This window comes from Elephantulus edwardii, unplaced genomic scaffold (genome assembly GCF_000299155.1).
Source record: "Elephantulus edwardii isolate Elephantulus edwardi_28Jun2011 unplaced genomic scaffold, EleEdw1.0 scaffold00125, whole genome shotgun sequence".
Lineage (NCBI taxonomy): Eukaryota > Metazoa > Chordata > Mammalia > Macroscelidea > Macroscelididae > Elephantulus > Elephantulus edwardii.
The window spans coordinates 7,616,042-7,633,981 of record NW_006399875.1 but is presented as its reverse complement, the minus strand read 5'-3'; the positions used below and the strand labels follow the sequence as shown (position 1 = coordinate 7,633,981).

The window sequence follows — 17,940 nt, the reverse complement described above, 5'->3', positions numbered from 1 at the left end:
CCTCACTTCCTCACCTCCACCATCTCCTCAGCCACAGGTAGATCAGAAAGCATTTTGCTGGAAATTGTGGACCTGCTTCCCAGCTGCCGTCTGTCCAAAGATGAACCTCTGGAAGATAAGGGACTCCCCCTACCCCTCAATACTGTGATGCAAGGAAGCCTCTTCTCTCCTGATTTCAGAATCATTCTGATAGGGGCCACCACAGTTTTCTTTCAGGGAAAGACTTTTCTCTCTTCGATGCATCAACTGCCCATCTCATAGTTGCCTGCTCCCATGTCTCCCCCTCTTTGATGTGGAGAATATGCTAAAAAGAGAAGACCAGGCTGAGGTAAAGCCTGTGGGGTGAGCCGCCCCTGCAACCTCAAGGACCCACAGAGCTGGGCAGTCTAGAGAGGCCTTCAATGTTCTGTCCCGAGAGCTTGTTTCCTCATCTTCCCAGACTCCCTGTAAATAAGGAAATGAACTTCCATTTACAGGCAAACCTCATCTGACCTTCTCTGCAGAGAATGACTTTGTTACCACGTGAAGATACATAGCAGCCTTGCCTCGGGCAAGCCCATCCGTTCCGTTTTCCAGCAGTGCGTGGTGGACCCGTGTCTCTGTCTCACATTTTATCTTTCTCATGATACTCGGACTCATTGTTTTCGAGTGGGAACCAGCTCATGGCTGGCCCTCAAGCCAGTTTTCAGAAGCTGTAAATCACACGGGAGGAGATTGCCCAGCTCGTTTCTCACATGGCTCCTCGTGGATTCAAACTATCAGCCATGTGATCTCTAGGGTAGCTGTGTAGGTCCCTGTGGACGATGCCACCAGAGTTCCCCAAAGTTCCATCATGCTGGTGCACACACACCCCTAAAACGAAACCTTCTACTGTCAAATCCATCACAACTTACGGTGACCCTAGATCGGTCCACTTTCTGGAACTGCTAATCTTAATGGGAACAGACTGCCTCAAAATTCTCTCTTAACACAACGAGTGCATTCAAACTCCCAACCCGTTAGATATGGGCACAATACATAAAGCACTAGGCCACCAGTGCCCCTTTTATAGACTACAGCACACTGTGATACTATGAATGAAACTTTCATATGCACTGGGAGCAAAACAAAAAACAACCAATAAAACCCACCGTGTGACTCACTTTCTTGCAGTAATATCTGTGGTAAAGTGGTCTGGAATTGAAGCACCTGAAGCTCTGAGGTGTGCCTGTCCTAGATCCCAGCTCTCTGAAGGTACCAGTCACCTTTGAACACCTGCAGCGTGCCTCAGCCCGGACCCCAGGCCCTATCCTGCAGTATCAGCCCTGGCTCCATGACACTGAAAAGTATTCAACCAAAAAGGAATTATCCTTGGGTTTAGGTTTTTTTTCACAGTCTTTTTTTTTTTTTTAAATTAAATTGTATTCATTTTAATGAACATTTACAGAGATTTGGGGTTTCTATACATTCATTGTTGCACTATTTTCTCTACCCTCCCCCCCAATTTGTTCCTCTTTTTTCCCCCCTTGAAAGTCTGTTTTAATTGTCCCATTGCCATAGTGCTTGTCAAAGCCAGTTCTGATTAATCTCCTTTGTGTCCTTTGCCATTTCCTATCACTCCTCCCTGAGAGAGACTTCACCCTGATTCATAAGGAAAAGGGGACGATATATTATCTTAGCTACTTCCTGCTGAAAAGGGACACTGTAGGTTTCAGGGTGAAGATCTTCTCTCACTACTCTAAAGGGCTCCTTTGGCAGTAGGAAACACGTAGACTATTGTGGAGATTGATTTTGGAATTTAAATGCACTGTTATCAGTTGTGCTTAGCCATACATGTTCATATCCTTGAAGATGTATCATAGAACTGGGTTTAGATTTAAAAAAAAAAACTTTTTTATGTTATTGTGGTGTTTTTTTTCTGTGTGTGTGTGTGTGTGTACACCATCAAATTAGATCTGACTGGTATAGGAGGAGATTGTTCCTCCATCTCCAGCAGAGCATCTGGTGGATTTGAACCATGCACCTCTGGGATTGCTGCACAGACTAGGCCACTAGTACTTATACATCACACACACACACACATACACACACACACACACACATACATATATGTGGCATTGTGTGTTGGGTTAACAGGAAGGTTGGCAGCTCAAATCCATGAGCTACTCTTTAGAAGAAAGATGGACAGTCTCCTCCTGTCTGGATGTGCACCCTCTGGTTCAATTTGATGTTGTTGTTATTGTTGTTGTTGTTAGGTGCTGTTGAGTCAAACATGACTCAGACCCTCTGAACAACAGATCTGAGCCCTGTGCTGTGCCATCTTCATTGTCTCTGACACACTAGAGGCCATTGCTGCAATTACTGCGCCAATCCATCTGGTTGAGGGTGTTCCTCTCCTTTGCCATCCCCCACCTTTGTAGACATGATGCCCTTCTCCAAAGAGTAAACTCTCCTAGCAATAAGCCCAAAGCATGTGTGAGAAAGCTTTGTTATCTTTGCCTCCAAGGAGCACTCTGGCTGCATCCTCTCTTAATCATCAAGGTGACAATGAGGGACTCCATTTTGTAACCAATACTTCATTTTAAAATGTATAAGCCTCTAGAGCAGTAAACTGAAAGCGGTGGGGGAAGGGGGAAAAGAGCCCGCACCCAAACATCAGCCAATCCTGTATCGCCCTGTTTTCGTGGACTTTGTCCTTTAAATAGGCGGGACAGCCCAGAATCTCGCCACTGCACCATTTTCCCTGCTGTATTAGCACAGTTTGGAGCGCGGCCCGGATTCGAATCTGAAATAAATTCCCTCTTGCCCTTGCATTGGTGTTGGCTCCTTGGTGACTTGGGGGGGGGGGGGACGACTGGATTTGGGACACAACACGGCACCTCACAATGACAGCTCAGTCATCCACTCATTGCTGCTGAGATGGCACTGAGTCAGAGATGACCTTCTGGTGGGTTTTCAGGCGCTGTAAGTCACTGATAAATAGCAACAGTGGCAGGTTTTATTTTGGAGCTCCCAGGTGGTATTGTACCATGTACTCATTTAACATGAGCTGCTAACTGAGACGTTGAAGGTTTGAGCCCACCCAGAGACACTATGCCTTGAATCCACCAGCAGCTCTGCATGAGAAGGACGGGCAGTCTCCTCCCATGTGATTAACTGCCTCCGAAAACCTACCAGAGGGTCAGCTATGAGTCGTTTCTAACAACAACATACACAGAGATTGAAAGAGAGACAGACAGACAGATCTGCTCTGGTAGCCTAGTGACAAGAATCTGAGCTTCAATCCCCAAAGCACATGGTTCAAGGCAGAAGGAGGATGGACGGTCAACTCCTGTGTAATTAACTGCCTCTGAAAACCCACCAGAGGATCATCTTTGGGTCATTTCTGACTTGATGGTACACTACAACTATGTGTGTGTGTTTTTGTAGTTATAGATGTAGTTTTATATATAGTTTAATGTTTAGTTTTACATAGTTATATAACTGTATGTGTGTGTATATGTATATGTATATAGATAGATAGATAGAGATAGAGATGATAGATAGATAGATAGATAGATAGATAGATAGATAGATAGATAGAGATATAGATATATATGTTATATATAGATATATCTTATCTCCTACTTTACTCAATGACACCTAAGAACAACATTATTTATATATATAGTTGTTGCTGTGTACCGCTGAGTTGGAACCAACCCATAACTGACCCTCCAGTGAGTTTTCAAAGACAGTTTATTGCACAGGAGGAGCTTGCCCATCCTTCTCCCATAGAGCAGAAGGTGGCCTCAAACCACATGCCCTTGGGATTGCAGCACAGCATCCTACCACTAGGCCACCAGAGCTCCACACATGTATATGGAGAGAGAGATATATTTACTCCAAGGAAATTGCTCGACTCAGTGTGAGGAGGTAGCTAACGCAATTGGAGGGGTTGGTGAGGGTCTTAATTTGTGAGTCAGGCTGAAGAGAGAATCTCACATCTGCAGGTCAGGTCTCACTGGGGTGCAGGGATTATTGACTAGAAAATTGGCTGGTCAGGTGGCAGGTCAGAGATTTCTGAAGGCTTCTTTCCTCAACACCAGAGGTCAGGAGACAAGAAGAGAAAGGAGTCTGCAGGGAGAGAGAGTGCGTGCCTTACTAGCAGATCAGATTCTATGTTGGAGGCAGGTCCCACCCCCAGGGAAATGCCCAGTTCAGCTGATCATCAGTTCAGCTCGCATCTGAGCACACAACGGAAGGTGATCATGCAACATCTGGCCAGCCATGGAGAATGGCAGCCTGGCTCCTTTAACATACAATGCACAGCCCTGCCCTCTCTAACAACAAGGACCCTGCATTTCCTCCGGGCACACCAGGCTCATCTTCCATCTCGCAGGTTAACTGAGGAGCACTCTAACATCCATCTAAAGCTGACATCTCCTTGCCTAGTGGCATAATATATCGCATCTTCCAGAGAGTCAGCGGTTCAGACCCATCAGTTGTTCCACAAGTAAAGATTATCTGTAAGGACAGCTGCTTTCAAAGTACTATAAGGCAGTCTACTCTGATTTAATCATCATAGCACCCCTAAAACATAGGTACTATTGTGGTTGTCTCAGCTTCCGAGGACAGAACTGAGGCTCAGAGAGGTAAAGCACATTGCCCCCGTCACACAGCCAGGCACTTCCAGATGTGGCTTTACATGATGCACCTGTCACTGCTGTTCAGCAGCACAGTGAGGTGAGCATCTTGGTCTCTGGCATCCTCAGGTGCTGGGGCCTTGGCCGTGAGCCACCTGGTTTGGACCTTTTGCCCCAGTGTCCTCCCAGGAAGCGAGCTGGTGGTAGTGTCACCTCCCAGGAGCAGGCTGAAGTGAGGTTACCCCTCCTCCCCTTGTCCCCAGGCAGGTTGCTGTTGATGATGTTGTGTGATGTCATGCAGGAACCAACTCGTAGCCGACCCTGCAGTGCGTTATCAGAGGCAGGTTAATCGCACAGGAGGAGATTGCTCATCCTTTTTTTTTTACTGGTTTATTTACAAAATTCTAATACAAATTCAAATAAATTCTTTCCATTTTCCTCACCCCCACCCACCCATCAAATTGTACAACCCAGTGATTAATCCCCTCTTCCCCCTGCACATCCACATCCCCCTGCTTCCAACCTCTCCTACCCCTCCTGGATCCTTATACTCATTCTACAATAATGGTCTTATATAATATTTATCTTTTTGTGACTGAGTTAGTTCACTCAGCATAATACACTCCAGTCTGTCCCAAGTTAGGTAATAATTTACAGTCATTGCTCCTTCGTGCTACATAGTATTCCATTGTGTGAATGTACCACAAGAGATTGACTATCTTGCTGGAAATGGAAGGACATCTCATAGTTGGATGTGTATCTCCCTCTGACAAGCGCACATCCGTAGACAGGGATGGATCTTCTAGACTCGGGATGAAATGCAGCTGATAAGTAGTTTCTCTGGGGCAGGATAAGTCTTCTAACCTTTCCAAGAGTGTCTGAATTCTTTCCACCACCCTGGTGCCAGTGGGGGCTTTAGAAGTCAGCAGTTAAAGTTATCCACGGAGGACGGGGCAGGTGTGCATGTGTGTGGACATGGGTGTATGTGTCAGTATGTGTATATGTGTGTATGCATATGTTTGTGTGTACGTGGATATGGATGTGCGTGCATATGGACACATCTTGTATATGTGCACATGTGTGTATGTATGCCTGGACGTGCGTGTACATGAGAGCATGTGTGCGCGCGTGCATACAGGAGTATGATTTTGTGTGTGTGCACATGTGTGCACTTGTGTCATGTGTGTGCGCTCACGTCCGTGCATACAGGAGTATGGTTCTGTGTGCGTGCACATGAGAGCACGTGTGTGCGTGTGTGTGCATGTGAATGCGCATGTGTACCTGCATACAGGAGTATGGTTCTATGTGTGTGCACAAGAGCATGTGTGTGCGTGTGCGCTCACATGTGTGCGTGTGCATGCACGTGTGTGTGCATGCGTGTATTATGGTTCTGTGTGCGTGCACATGAGAACATGTGTGTACACGTGAGTGCGTGTGCGTGCGTGCATCCAGGGGTATTGTTCTATGTGCGTGCACCAGGTTCTCCTTGAGGTGGAAAAGCGCTGGTGTTAACTGCTTTCTCCCCTGCCTCTCTCTCCTCTCCTGGCCCCTCCAGACCGTGGAAAACTGTGTGTGCATCTTACGGAACCTCTCGTACCGGCTGGCCGCGGAGACGACTCAGGGACAGCACATGGGCACGGATGAGCTGGACGGGCTGCTCTGCGGCGAGGCCAACGGCAAGGATGCGGAGAGCTCCGGGTGCTGGGGCAAGAAGAAGAAGAAGAAGAAATCCCAGGACCAGGTGATGCGGGCTGCGCGCAGCTGCATGCAATTACCCCTGCCCTAATCACTGTGGCTGATCTCGGCTGCACGTAGAGATGGGGTGGTGTGCACTCCCACGTGTTCCCATTACCAGCTCATGGGCACAGCCTCCCCTGGGAATCTTATTGTCGAGACAGTGCCTTCCTCCCCCTGCCCGAGTCATGCAGCAGGGCAAGCAAGGAAATTGCAAAGCAGGAAGTTAGTCGAGTTTGACCGAGACACCAGTTCTGTGTGCTGATTCACATGTTTGCTGAGGTCCAGGTCAGGGCCAGGCAGACTGCCCCTCCGCAGGCAGCAGGCCACAGTCAGTAGATGGAGTCTCAAGAGCCTGGTAGGGAAGGGGTCACAAAATCTAGTCCCAACCCACCTTTGATAGCTGTTTAGATGTTCAGTCTTGACCTTGGCATTGGAAGCAATTAAAGAAATCACGACACCTCCAACAAGTGCCTTCAGGAGACTGACCTTGAGGGCAGTTTGTGTAGATTTCAGCAAGGTGGCCAGCTGGAAGGTCCACTCGCAAACAGTGTGTCTGGCCCCTAGTGGAGTTGGAGGCTGATAGCTCTGCAGAGAAATGTGGGGCACCACCTGTCTGCTCTCTGCTGTGGGGGGATCAGATCCATGTCCATCTGCTGGGAACCTCTGGTAGGTGCGACCTTCACCTAGCCACACAGATACAGGTATGGCCATGGTGTGAAAATCCTGCCCCTTCAGCCACCTGAGATTGCAATGCAGCTGCTTATTTTTTTTTTTTCATTTTTATTTTTATGGTGTGTACTGTCAAATTGGATCTGACTGGTACAGGAGGAGATAGGCCCTCCTTCTCCAGCAGAGCATCTGGTGGATTCGAAACCGCATACCTCTGGGATTGCAGTGCAGCTTCTTGCCACTAGGCCACCAGAGCTCACCTTGAGCCACCAACTGAAAATCACTGTATCCAAGGTTTCCCATTTCCCCGTCCTCTGTACTCAGATCTTCACCTGCTGAGGGTCCTTAGACTCAAGAAGACTGGTCTGTCCTTGGCTCACACCACCATGGAAGGTAGAAAGGATCCTAAACTCACATACACTTGGTATTTCTTGCTGTCTTTCTCTGTGTTTTAATTTACTGCCCATGAGCAGAAGTTATCATTCAGATCAACACACTAGACCTACTTTGACCTAGTAGACAGAAAGTTATGTTACCAGGTCCAAGGCGGGTGATTGTAATCTGTGGCCCTCAAGCCTGGTTTAAATTGTTTTCTGTCAAACAGTCTTCTAAGTGGTATTGCATATGGTGGTAAACATTCTTCTTAGTGGTCTGTCTGTTTGCTGTACAGAGGTAACTCATGGTTGCTGTGATGCTAAACACTGTGACACTGATGTGCCAAATGCTATAATGGTTCCCTATGCTGGACAGAGTTTGCTGGAGCTTCCCAATTAAAACAAGCTTGGAAGCAGGAGTGGCATCCCATTCTGAAATGGCTTGCCTCTGGAAACTCTATGAACAGTGCTCAGGTCTTTTGTTCATAGGGTCACTATGAGTCGTCTACGACTCGACGGCACCTAACAACAATAACAACCCAAACCAAGTCCACTGTCATCTCAACTCTGACTCACGGGAGCCCTGTGGGATGGGCTAGAACTGCCTTAGAAGGTTTCCAGGACTGGACTCTTTACAGAAGCAGACTGCTGCTTGTTTGACTTTTGTTGAGTGCACCAAAGCTCTGTTTTGTCAAGGATGAAGCATGTATTTTACTGACCAGATTTTGAAGCTCTGTCTGTCATATTTCGGGAACATTGCAAGGAAGGTCCAGTCTTTGGAAAGGGACACCATGATTGGAAGGGTGGAGGGACTGCACAAGAGAGAGGAAGCCCCTGGATGAGATGGGTTGACTCAGTGACTGGGGTAACGGGAGTGAGTGGGTCGAAGACGATGAGGTTGGCTCAAGACAGAGCAGGGTTCAGAGCTTTTGTACATAGGGTTGCTCTGTGTTACAAGTAGCTCAAAGGCACATAACAACAAGAAGGATTCATGAGGAGCTCAGGGGGCACTATGGCTAAGGCATGCAGCTGCCAACAAAAAGGTTAGTAGTTGGAATCCAGCAGCTTCTCTACATGACGAAGATGAGGGAGGCAGTTTGCAGCTGTCAGCAGCTCCAGAGCACTTCTGACGAACCGTGTGTTTACAAGTCCCGGCTTAGATACTCTGAGAATTAAGGAGATTCGTGCTCCTCAATTCTCTGAGATTGTCTGATTGCTGCCTTCCACTCTGAAAACCAACCCCTCAGGCTGGTGTTTCTTCCTGTCCTGGGTCAGCGCCGTGTCTTCTGTCCTGTCCCTGAATTGAAGGGGCTGTTGGAGAAGTGGTGAGCTGTGGCTCTTACCTCAGCCACTCTCCAGGGGAACGCATTGGTTATGAACTGGGGTCTATCGCGTATCATCCGTGCTAGGTTAACTTGGGTCTGATTGTTCCGTTTTACTGCTTGGTATGTGAGAGAGCTAGGATGCTGAACAGATTCCAGTAGAGCTTGTAAACTAAGAAGTGCTAGGAAGAAAGGCCTGGAGATCAACAAGCCAAACAGTGAAAAAGCCCAGTGGGTGACAGCTGACAGGTCTGCAGTCAGTCTGGGGAATGGCATGGATCTATGGCGGCGTGGTAGCCGTGGCCCATGAGGCTGTTGAAAGCAACTCACAGTGGTAACAGAAGGAAGCCCACGGCTATAGCATCTCCAGTGTTGAATCCAATGAAATGAGGGCACACGAAGGCTTCAGGAATTCTCTCACTGTGTACTTGGCCTGTACCAGTGCATTATGGGGCCAAGTCCTTCTCGCTTTATCCTGCAGATGAGACGGACAACAGCTAAAGTGCAAGGAAAGAACTCATAAATATTATGCAAAGTGGATGACCCTAGAGGACATGATGATGAGTGAAATATTTCAGTCACAAAAGGACAAATATTGTATAGGGCCACTGTTGAAAAATAGGACTGACATTGGGGTTGAGGGAAGACAGAGAAGGAGGGGAGGAATGATGTATACTGCCATTGAAACAGATGAGGGAGAGAACTGTTTAAAAGGGATATGTGATTGGGTATTGTTGTCATGACAGGGGTCCAGAATGATGGCTGCACAGTGGAACAGACTTTGGTGGAGGGATTGCATAACAATGAAAGAGTTTGTCTTTTACTTTTCAAGGAGGAGTGAATTGCGGGGGAGGGGTGGGTAGGGAGAAAATTGCAACAATGAATGGCTGCAAACCCTAAGTCTCTGTAGACTTTCATTAAAATTAATTTAAAAAAAAATGTAGGCAGGACTTGATCCTTCCTAGCTGCTGGGCGATGATGATCCCTGGGTTTGCCCAAAGCCTAACTCCTGTGGTGGGACCCAGGTGGCCTGGGATGGGAAATCTGGGCGATTGCATCAATATGGTACGGAAAAAAGCCCATCCCATCGAGTCTGTGTTGACTCAGCAGTTGTTTTGTTTTGTTGGGTTTTCTTTTTTCATTTTTTTAAAATTTTTCTCTAGTTTATTTTAAAAATACAAATTTGAACCAATTCTTTCCATTTCCTTCACACACACCCCCATCAAATTGTACATCCCAATGATTAATCCCTCCTCCCCCTGCACATCCACATCCCTCTGTTTCCAACCTCTCCCACCCCACCTGGATCCTTATACCCATTCTACAATAATGGTATTGTGTTTATACAGTAACAGTATTTATCCTTGTGGCACTGAGTTAGTTCACTCAGCATAACGCTCTCCAGTCCCTCCCAAGTTAGGTAATGATTTACGAAGTTATTGCTCCTGTGAGCTGCATAGTATTCCATTGCGTGACTGTACCATAATTGCCTCAGCAGTTGGAAAGGAGGCAGGAGAGCTGTCCTTAGGGTCTCCAAGGCTGTGTTCCCAAAGGTATCCCTGGAGCTCTAGTCCTGAGGCAGATGTGCTGCTTGCCCAAGGACTGTCCCTCCACCCGAATCCACCAGAGCCCCCACTCCCTACCCCCACCCTGAAGAAGGACGCCCACTCTCCTCCCATTCCGTTTACAGCCTCAGAAATCTAACAGAGTCTCGCTCGGGGACTTGGCTAAAGGTCAGTTCCAACTCAGAGGCAGTCAGTTTGTGCTTTCAATTTGACTCTTTACAAACAGACGCCTTGTCCTCTTCCTCCCATGAAGCAGCTGGTGGATTTTTGCCATCAACCCTTTGGTTTGCACTTGTAGGGCGCCACCGTAACTCTAAAGCTCACTTCCGGTGCTGTCACTCTGAACCGAGTCATAGCTGAGCTCCCATGGGGTTTCAGAGATTGTGAATCCTCCAAAGCAGATTGCCTGTCTGTCTCCCTCTGAGCCCCTGAGTTTGAGCTTATTAACACAGCCGCCTTTGGACTAAACCAGCAGAGGGATCCCTGATGGTGGAAGGGTGCAGTTCTTGGCTGAAGAGTGGGATTGTGGGTCAGAAAAGAAGACAGATGACATCATCCAGGAAACACCTTGGCCCCCCGTAGAGCTCAGCCAGTGAGGAAGGGAAGGGGTGGACCCAGGGAGGGGAAACTTGAAAGCTAAGGAGATAAAAACTCTTAGCAGGTAGATTGTGGAAAAACCCACAGGGTGTTCTTTGTCTGGGCTTGGGGACCTGATTTTGAAAAATCACTTCATAAAGCCTCATTCTCACTCAACTTCTTGGCCTTTTGCTTCTTGGCTTTTTGAGTAAGATCAAGTGTAGTATGTGTGTGTATCGCACAAAAATGAGTTTAGATGGGATTTCTTAAGCATTTGTAGGGTTAGTATGCAGGGTAACTTACTGGCAGATTCACAGGGGGCTAAGGTGATTCATAGGGGAGAAGGCGACCCCATTCCCAGCCCTCCTCCTTTCAGGAGACCCATCAGGGAAGGTCCAGGTCTGGGTTTGTACTGATCCACGAGTTGCCAAGAGGAGCTGGGACAGTGCCCTCAGCACTGTACCAACAGCATTTCTCACAAAGGGACACCCTGTCCTTGACATTTTCTGAGTTTAACAAGCATCTGGATAGAAGGGCTGTATCACTTTGGGGCATAATTTTCCTCAGAACCTGACCATTGCTAATCTCAGTTGTCACTTGAAAAATTTAATGCCTGTGTATATTTCTAGGGAACTCTGATGGTCTAGTGGCAAGAAGCTGCACTGTAATCCTGAAGGCAGTTGTTTGAATCCACCAGTTGGTCCACAGGAGGAGGGGCAGATTTCCTTCTGGGCAGTTTATTGCCTCTGAAAACCCACTGGAGGGTCAGTTATGAGTCGATTCCGATTCCACAGCACACAACAACAGCCACAGAAAGGAAGGCTGGGCGCTCTGGGGGTGTAGGCTGGAGGAAATTGCTCTGCTGTCTCTGGTGGTTTGAACAGACCTGTGGCTCCCAGGGAGAAGGAGGGACAATCTCTCCCTGTGTGATTTATGGTCTTTGAAACCCAGTGAAGGGTAGACTGTGAATTGGTTCTGACTCAACAGCAATGCATTTATTTTTGAGTGAGAAGATGAAGTGTTACCTTTAACAAGAGCTTAAGTGCATTACCAGTGACAGGTATGGATGACAGAGAGTTACACCCCAGAATCTGAGTAGCAAATGAAGCTGGTTGATAAAGCCTGACCAAGGGTGAATTTAGTCTCAGATGGAAGTTCTTTGTTCTCATTGCTTGTTGAGTATATTTCAACTTACAGTCTCTCTAAGCTTTCTAAGGTCATAGTCTCCTCTTGTAACAATTAGCTGCCTCAGAATCCTGATGGAAGGTTGCTGTGCATTGAACTTGACTCTACAGCAGTGGGTTTGGCTTCAAGTTTAGTCTTTAAGGAAGTCAACATGTATCCACTCCACCTATCGAGTGGTTGGGGGTTTGAACTGCTAACTCATTCGTTAGATAATACTTTATTTCCTTTGGGTCACCTGGTGGCCCCTTACAGCCTTCATTCTCTTTACTCTGAACATGGACTCTACTGAATTATTTTTCTTATACTTTGCTTAGACAGCTGCCCTCTGAAATGCATATTACTTCATTAAGACACTCTTCTCTAACTTGGCTCTGGTGAAATCACTAATGGGCTTTGTCTATTAGCCAAAACTTTAAGTGATATTCTTACGTGGTTAATGCAGCTTGGTTTTCCCTACATATCGTGGCCCCCTCATGGAACTGTGTTGGCCAAGGGGTAAGGTGTTGTGCTGCCAGCCTGAAGGCATTCAGTTCAAATCCACCAGTTGCTCCACAGGAGAAAGATGGGCCATCTCCTCCCATGCAGCTTACCGCCTCTGTAAACCCACTGGAGGGTCAGCTATGGTTCCAGCTCCGTGGTACACAACAACAGTGGTGCCGTCATTCTTCTGCACTGAGTCCAGATGGCACGACCTGCTGTGAAGGGCTGCCATTGTCGTCAGCCTGGCGTCACGGTAAGGTGAATGTACTGATAAACTAAGCGTAGCAGTTGGAGCCCACCAGCCGCCCTGTGAGAGAAAGACTTGATTGTATCCAGGAAATCACAGCCTTGGAAGCCCTACAGGGCAGCTGTGCTCAGTGAAGACAAACCCTGGGTTTCGGAGTCATCTCGACAACATTGTGTTAGTGTTTTTGAGTTCTCAGCATGGAGCTCAGAGGAGAAAATGGTCTTACTCTCCAAAGTACTGAAGAGCAATGGTGTCTCTATGGAGACTAAGGTGCATCTGATACAGGCCATGGTCTTCGCAATCACTTGTTGTGCATCAGAGAGTTGGACAGTGACCAAGGAGGATAGAAGGAGAATTGATGCCTTTGAGCTGTGGTGCTAGAGAAGAGTATTGAGAATACCATGGACTGCTAGGAAAACAGACAGATTTGTCCTGGAAAGGGTTAAACTGGGTGGCTCCTTGGAGGCAAGGATTCTGAGGCTCCGTCTAACATACTTTGGACATGTTGTGAGGAGAGACCGGTCCTTGGAGAAGGACATCATGCTTGGGAGGGTGGAGGGACAGCGCAGGAGAGGAAGGCCCTCTATGAGGTGGATTGATTCAGTGACTGGGATAATTGGGATGGGAGTGTCAGAGACAGTGCGATTGGCACAGGACAGAGCAGAGTTTAGGTCTGTTGTACATAGAGTCGCTATGAGTCGCAAGTGACTCGACGGCACATAACAACAACAACAATAAATGGCTGTTAAGCTGTTTCCAGCTCACGGCAATCCAACCCATAACGAGTAGAACTGGTCTGTGGGGTACTCGAACTTGTGGTGTCCTGGATGACCAGGTCTTTCTTCCAAGGCACCTCTGAGTGGGTTCGAACTGCCAGACTGCAGCCTTTACACTAATAGTTGAGCACTTAACTCATTGTACCTCCAAGGACTTAACAGATACATGAGATCGTTGTTGTGTGTTACCATCGACAGCTGACTCATAGCTCACCCTTCAGCTGGTTTCAGAGGCCGTAAATATCAGAGGAGGAGGTCGTCTCACTTTCTTCTGCTGGGCAGCTGGATTTTAGCTGCGTGCCTTTGAATGATAGTGCACCTGCTTTCCCATAGGCTGCCGGAGACAGAGACGCACAGACAGCTGGTCTGCATCAGGTCTGTCTGAGACTCTCGGGCCTTGGTCACATATACACACACATTACGTGCTTGTGCACAGTGTCTGTTTTCATTAGAGGTGTGACACCAAAGAGAACCAGTGTTGATGGGTTCTATTTGTGTATTTTATAGTTATCCTTTTTTACCATGTAAATTCTACAACAAATACATTTGTGCTTAGAAAAGATACACTTTTTTTCACTCTAAGACTGATGTCCTCAGAGACAGACACAAAGGACTATAGAATAAAAGTGTTTCTGTTTCCTGACCAACCTCCCCATGTTGGAGGGCAGGTGTCGGGGTTTAAGGTTTTAATGGGAAGTTAATGTGAGGGTGATCCTTGATTTAATCATTTCCTCTGAAGCTTGTCCCGTTGTAGTTGTTCTTTTACTCCTGTGTTGTTACTCTTTGTTGTAGGGAGATGCTGTGGGATCGTAGTAAAAATCTTGTAATCTTTTCTTTTAAATCCCTGAAGGGTGTGGTCCGAGATGAAGTCCAATCCAGAGCATCACACACATGCCCTTATTTCCACAAGTTCTTACCATTAGAAGGTTCTCACGCCATCTGAGAAGGAGCCCTGGTGGTGCGGTGGTTAAAACTGCTAGATGCCAAGTTGATGGTTTGAACTCATGAGTCCGTCTAGGGAGGATGGATTAGACAGTCCGCTTCCAGAAAGAATACAAGCAAACAAAACATGACACTCTGCCTGTCATTGAGTCATTCCTGACTTATCATGACCCTTTTAGAAGCAGGAGTGGCATCCACTTCCTAAACACCATGCCTCTGGAAATGCTATGAACTTTGAGAAATGGGGATGGTTGTAGAGGGGCTTCAGGCCTTTTGTTCATGGGGTCAGTAGGAGTCATGCTTGACTTGAAGACAATCAACAACAACACTGGTTTCTGTCTTTATACAAGGAAACTTCTCACCTTTCTCTGTGATGGATTTGAACCACTGACCTTTAAATACTATGCATCCAAATTAAGACAGACTGGAAGGATTGGCCATCCATTTCCAGAATATAACAGGCCTTTGGAAGCACTATGTTTTTGCCACCAGGGCTGGGAAACCTTATGAGGTAACTCCACTCTATCATGTACGGTTGCATTGAGCCTGAATCTTATCAAATTCCATGGGCTTGATTTGAGTAGTACCATCAGATCAGTAGAGAGTCTTGGTAGTCTTGTTTTTGTTGTTGTTATGTGCCATCGAGTGGCCTGCAACTCGTAGTGACCCTGTGTACAACAGCCCTAAACCCTGCTTTATCCTGTGCTAATCTCATTGTCCATGACACACCTACACCCATTACCCCAGTGACAAAATCAGTCCATCTCATCGAGAGCATTCCTCTCCTGCTCTGTCCCTCCATCCTGCCAAGCATGACGTCCATTTCCAAGGACTGATCCCACCTTGCAGCATGTCCAAAGTATGTCAGACAAAACTTCAGAATCTTTGCCTCCATGGAGCAGCCTGGCTTCATCTTCTTCAGAAAGAACTTGTTTGTTCTCTTAGCAGTCCATGGTATATTCAGTACTCTTCTCCAATACAACAGCTCAGAGGCATCAAATCATCCCTAGTCATTGTCCAGCTCTCTGATGCATAGCAAATAATTGCAAAGACCATGGCCTGGATCAAGTACACCATAGTCTACAGACTGACATCACTGCTCTTCAGTACTCTGGAGAGGTCTCTGACAGCAGACTTTCCCAATGCAGTTCATCTTTTAATATCTTGGCTGCTGCTACCAAGAGTGTTGCTTATAGAGCCAAGCAAGCTGAAGCTGTTGACAATCTCAATATCTTCACCATCTACAATGATGCTGCCTATTGGCCCAGTGGTAAGAATCTTTGTTTTATTGAAGTTGAGCTTCAATATGTATTGTAGGCTGCAGTCCTTGACCTTCTGCAGCAAATGCTTCAGGTCCTCCTCAGTTTCAGCAAGCAGAGTTGTGTCAACTGCATAACACAGATTGTTGTTGAGTTTTCCTCCAATCCTGATGCCACATTTCTCCTCATAGAGCCCATCCTTGATGCACATCTTTCCCAATTTTGAACCATGCAGTGTCTCCTTGCTCTGTTCTAACAACGGCCTCCTAGTCCAGGTATAGGTTTAAGCACAATCAAGTGTTCTGGGATTCCCATTCTTCTCAGAGTCAGCCATAGTCTGTTGTGATCCACACAGTCAAATGCCTTTCCATAGTCAACGAAACACAGATATGTATCCTCTGGTATTCCCTGCTTTCAGCCAAGATCCATCTGACATTCGCTATAATATCTCTAGTGCCATGGCCTCTTCTAAATCCAGCCTGATCTTGAGCTAGTTCTTTGTTGATGTGCTGTGTTGCGACCCATTTGTTTCTATGTCTGATTACCTGGATGTTCTATGATTTCCACACTCTACTGGGTCATCCTTCTTTGAGATGGGAACAAATATAGATCTCTTTCAGTCAGTTGGCCAGGTGGTTGTTCTCCAGATTTCTTGACAAAACTTGATGAGCACGTCCAGGGCATTATCTGTTGAAATATGTCTGGTGGCCTACTGGTAAGGATTTGTGTTCCCAGTGCAGAGGTATACAGTTCAAATCCATCAGCATCTCTGTGGGAGAAACATGGTCCATCTCTTCCTCTCGAATTACTGCCTCTGAAAATCTGCCAGACCACCCGCTATGGGTTCTCATTCTGACATGACGGTACAAAATAACATCACACTAGAATGGAGCCCTGGTGGTAAAATGTGCTAGACTGCTAACATTAGGTTGGTGGTTTGAATCCACCAGCTTCTCAATGAAAGAAATATGGGTAGTTTGTCTCTGTAAAGTTACGGAACCTTTAGAACTCAATGGAAGATCACAATGAATCATCAGCCTGGAAAGCCATCTCTATGTGACACATTCTGATTTAATAGTTAGTATGTCCCGTTGTGTCCGAACCAAGCCATAGCTGGCCTGCCAGTGGGTTTTCAGAACCAGTTACTCACATGGGAGGAAACTACCCATCTTTCTACAATGGAGCACAGCTGGTGGATTCAAACCATGTGCCTTTGGGTTGGCTGCACAGCTCCTTACCACTAGGCCACGAGTGCTGCCTTCTGATCTAAAAGGACTTTGCACACATAACCATTTGCGTTCAGTGCTCAGTCCCTCTGGCTCAAAGTAGAGATGGTGATGATTTCTCTGGCCTCCCCCAAAGGTTGGCTGGCCCTTGGTGGGTCCCTGCTGCTTCCCACAGGCCTTTATTGGGATTTTTGTTTGTTTGTTTGTTTGTTTATTCTCTTTTAATTAATTTTAATAGACATTTACAGAGGTTTTGGATTTCCATTCATTCATTGCCGTACTTTTCTCCCTGCCCACCCCTCCCCACCAGTTCGCTCCCCTCTCTGAGAAGAAAAAAAATTCCTTCATTAGTATACAATACCCCCATCCCTTTCCCCCCACCCCCTACCCCGAGTATACTTCTCTATGCAACTTTAATTCTTGATTCCTGTTCTAACCATAATACTCAATCATATATCACTTCTAATCTGTTCTTTCCCTTATCTGTTTCAATACAATATACATAATTTATCCACTTTTTTCTATCATACCCCAACCCTGATGTCAGACCCATTCTACAACAGTGGCACCATGCAGTATTTGTCCCTTTGTGACTGAGATATTTCGCTCAGTATAATGTCCTCCAGGGTCACCCATTTTGAATAATATTGCTTGAGTTCCTTGTTTTTCAATGCTGCGTAGTATTCCATTGTGTGGATATACCATAGCTTCTCTGTCCATTCGTTTGTTGATGGGCCCTTAGGTTGCTTCCAACTCTTTGCTATTGTAAACAAAGCTGCGATAATCATGGGTGTGCATATATCTGCTTGGATGGCAGACATAGTCTTTCTGGGGTATATTCCCAGGAGTGGAATTGCTGGATCAAATGGTATCTCTATTTGCAACTTTTTGAGAAAGCGCCATACTGCCTTCCACAGTGGTTGCACCATCTTACATTCCCACCAACAGTGAATAAGAGTTCCAGTTTCTCCACATCCT

At 46.6% G+C, this 17,940-nt stretch overlaps 1 protein-coding gene across 2 annotated transcripts in view; it reads left to right on the top strand.

Annotated features, from left to right (window-relative positions):
• CTNND2 (catenin (cadherin-associated protein), delta 2) overlaps nucleotides 1–17,940 on the top strand; it is a 1,564,764-nt gene that overhangs the window by 1,317,719 nt on the left and 229,105 nt on the right. For both annotated transcript variants that reach the window (XM_006893173.1, XM_006893172.1), the window contains one exon: nucleotides 6,160–6,345. In XM_006893173.1, coding sequence (XP_006893235.1) covers nucleotides 6,160–6,345 — 186 coding nt within the window. The remainder of the gene's footprint in view (nucleotides 1–6,159; nucleotides 6,346–17,940) is intronic.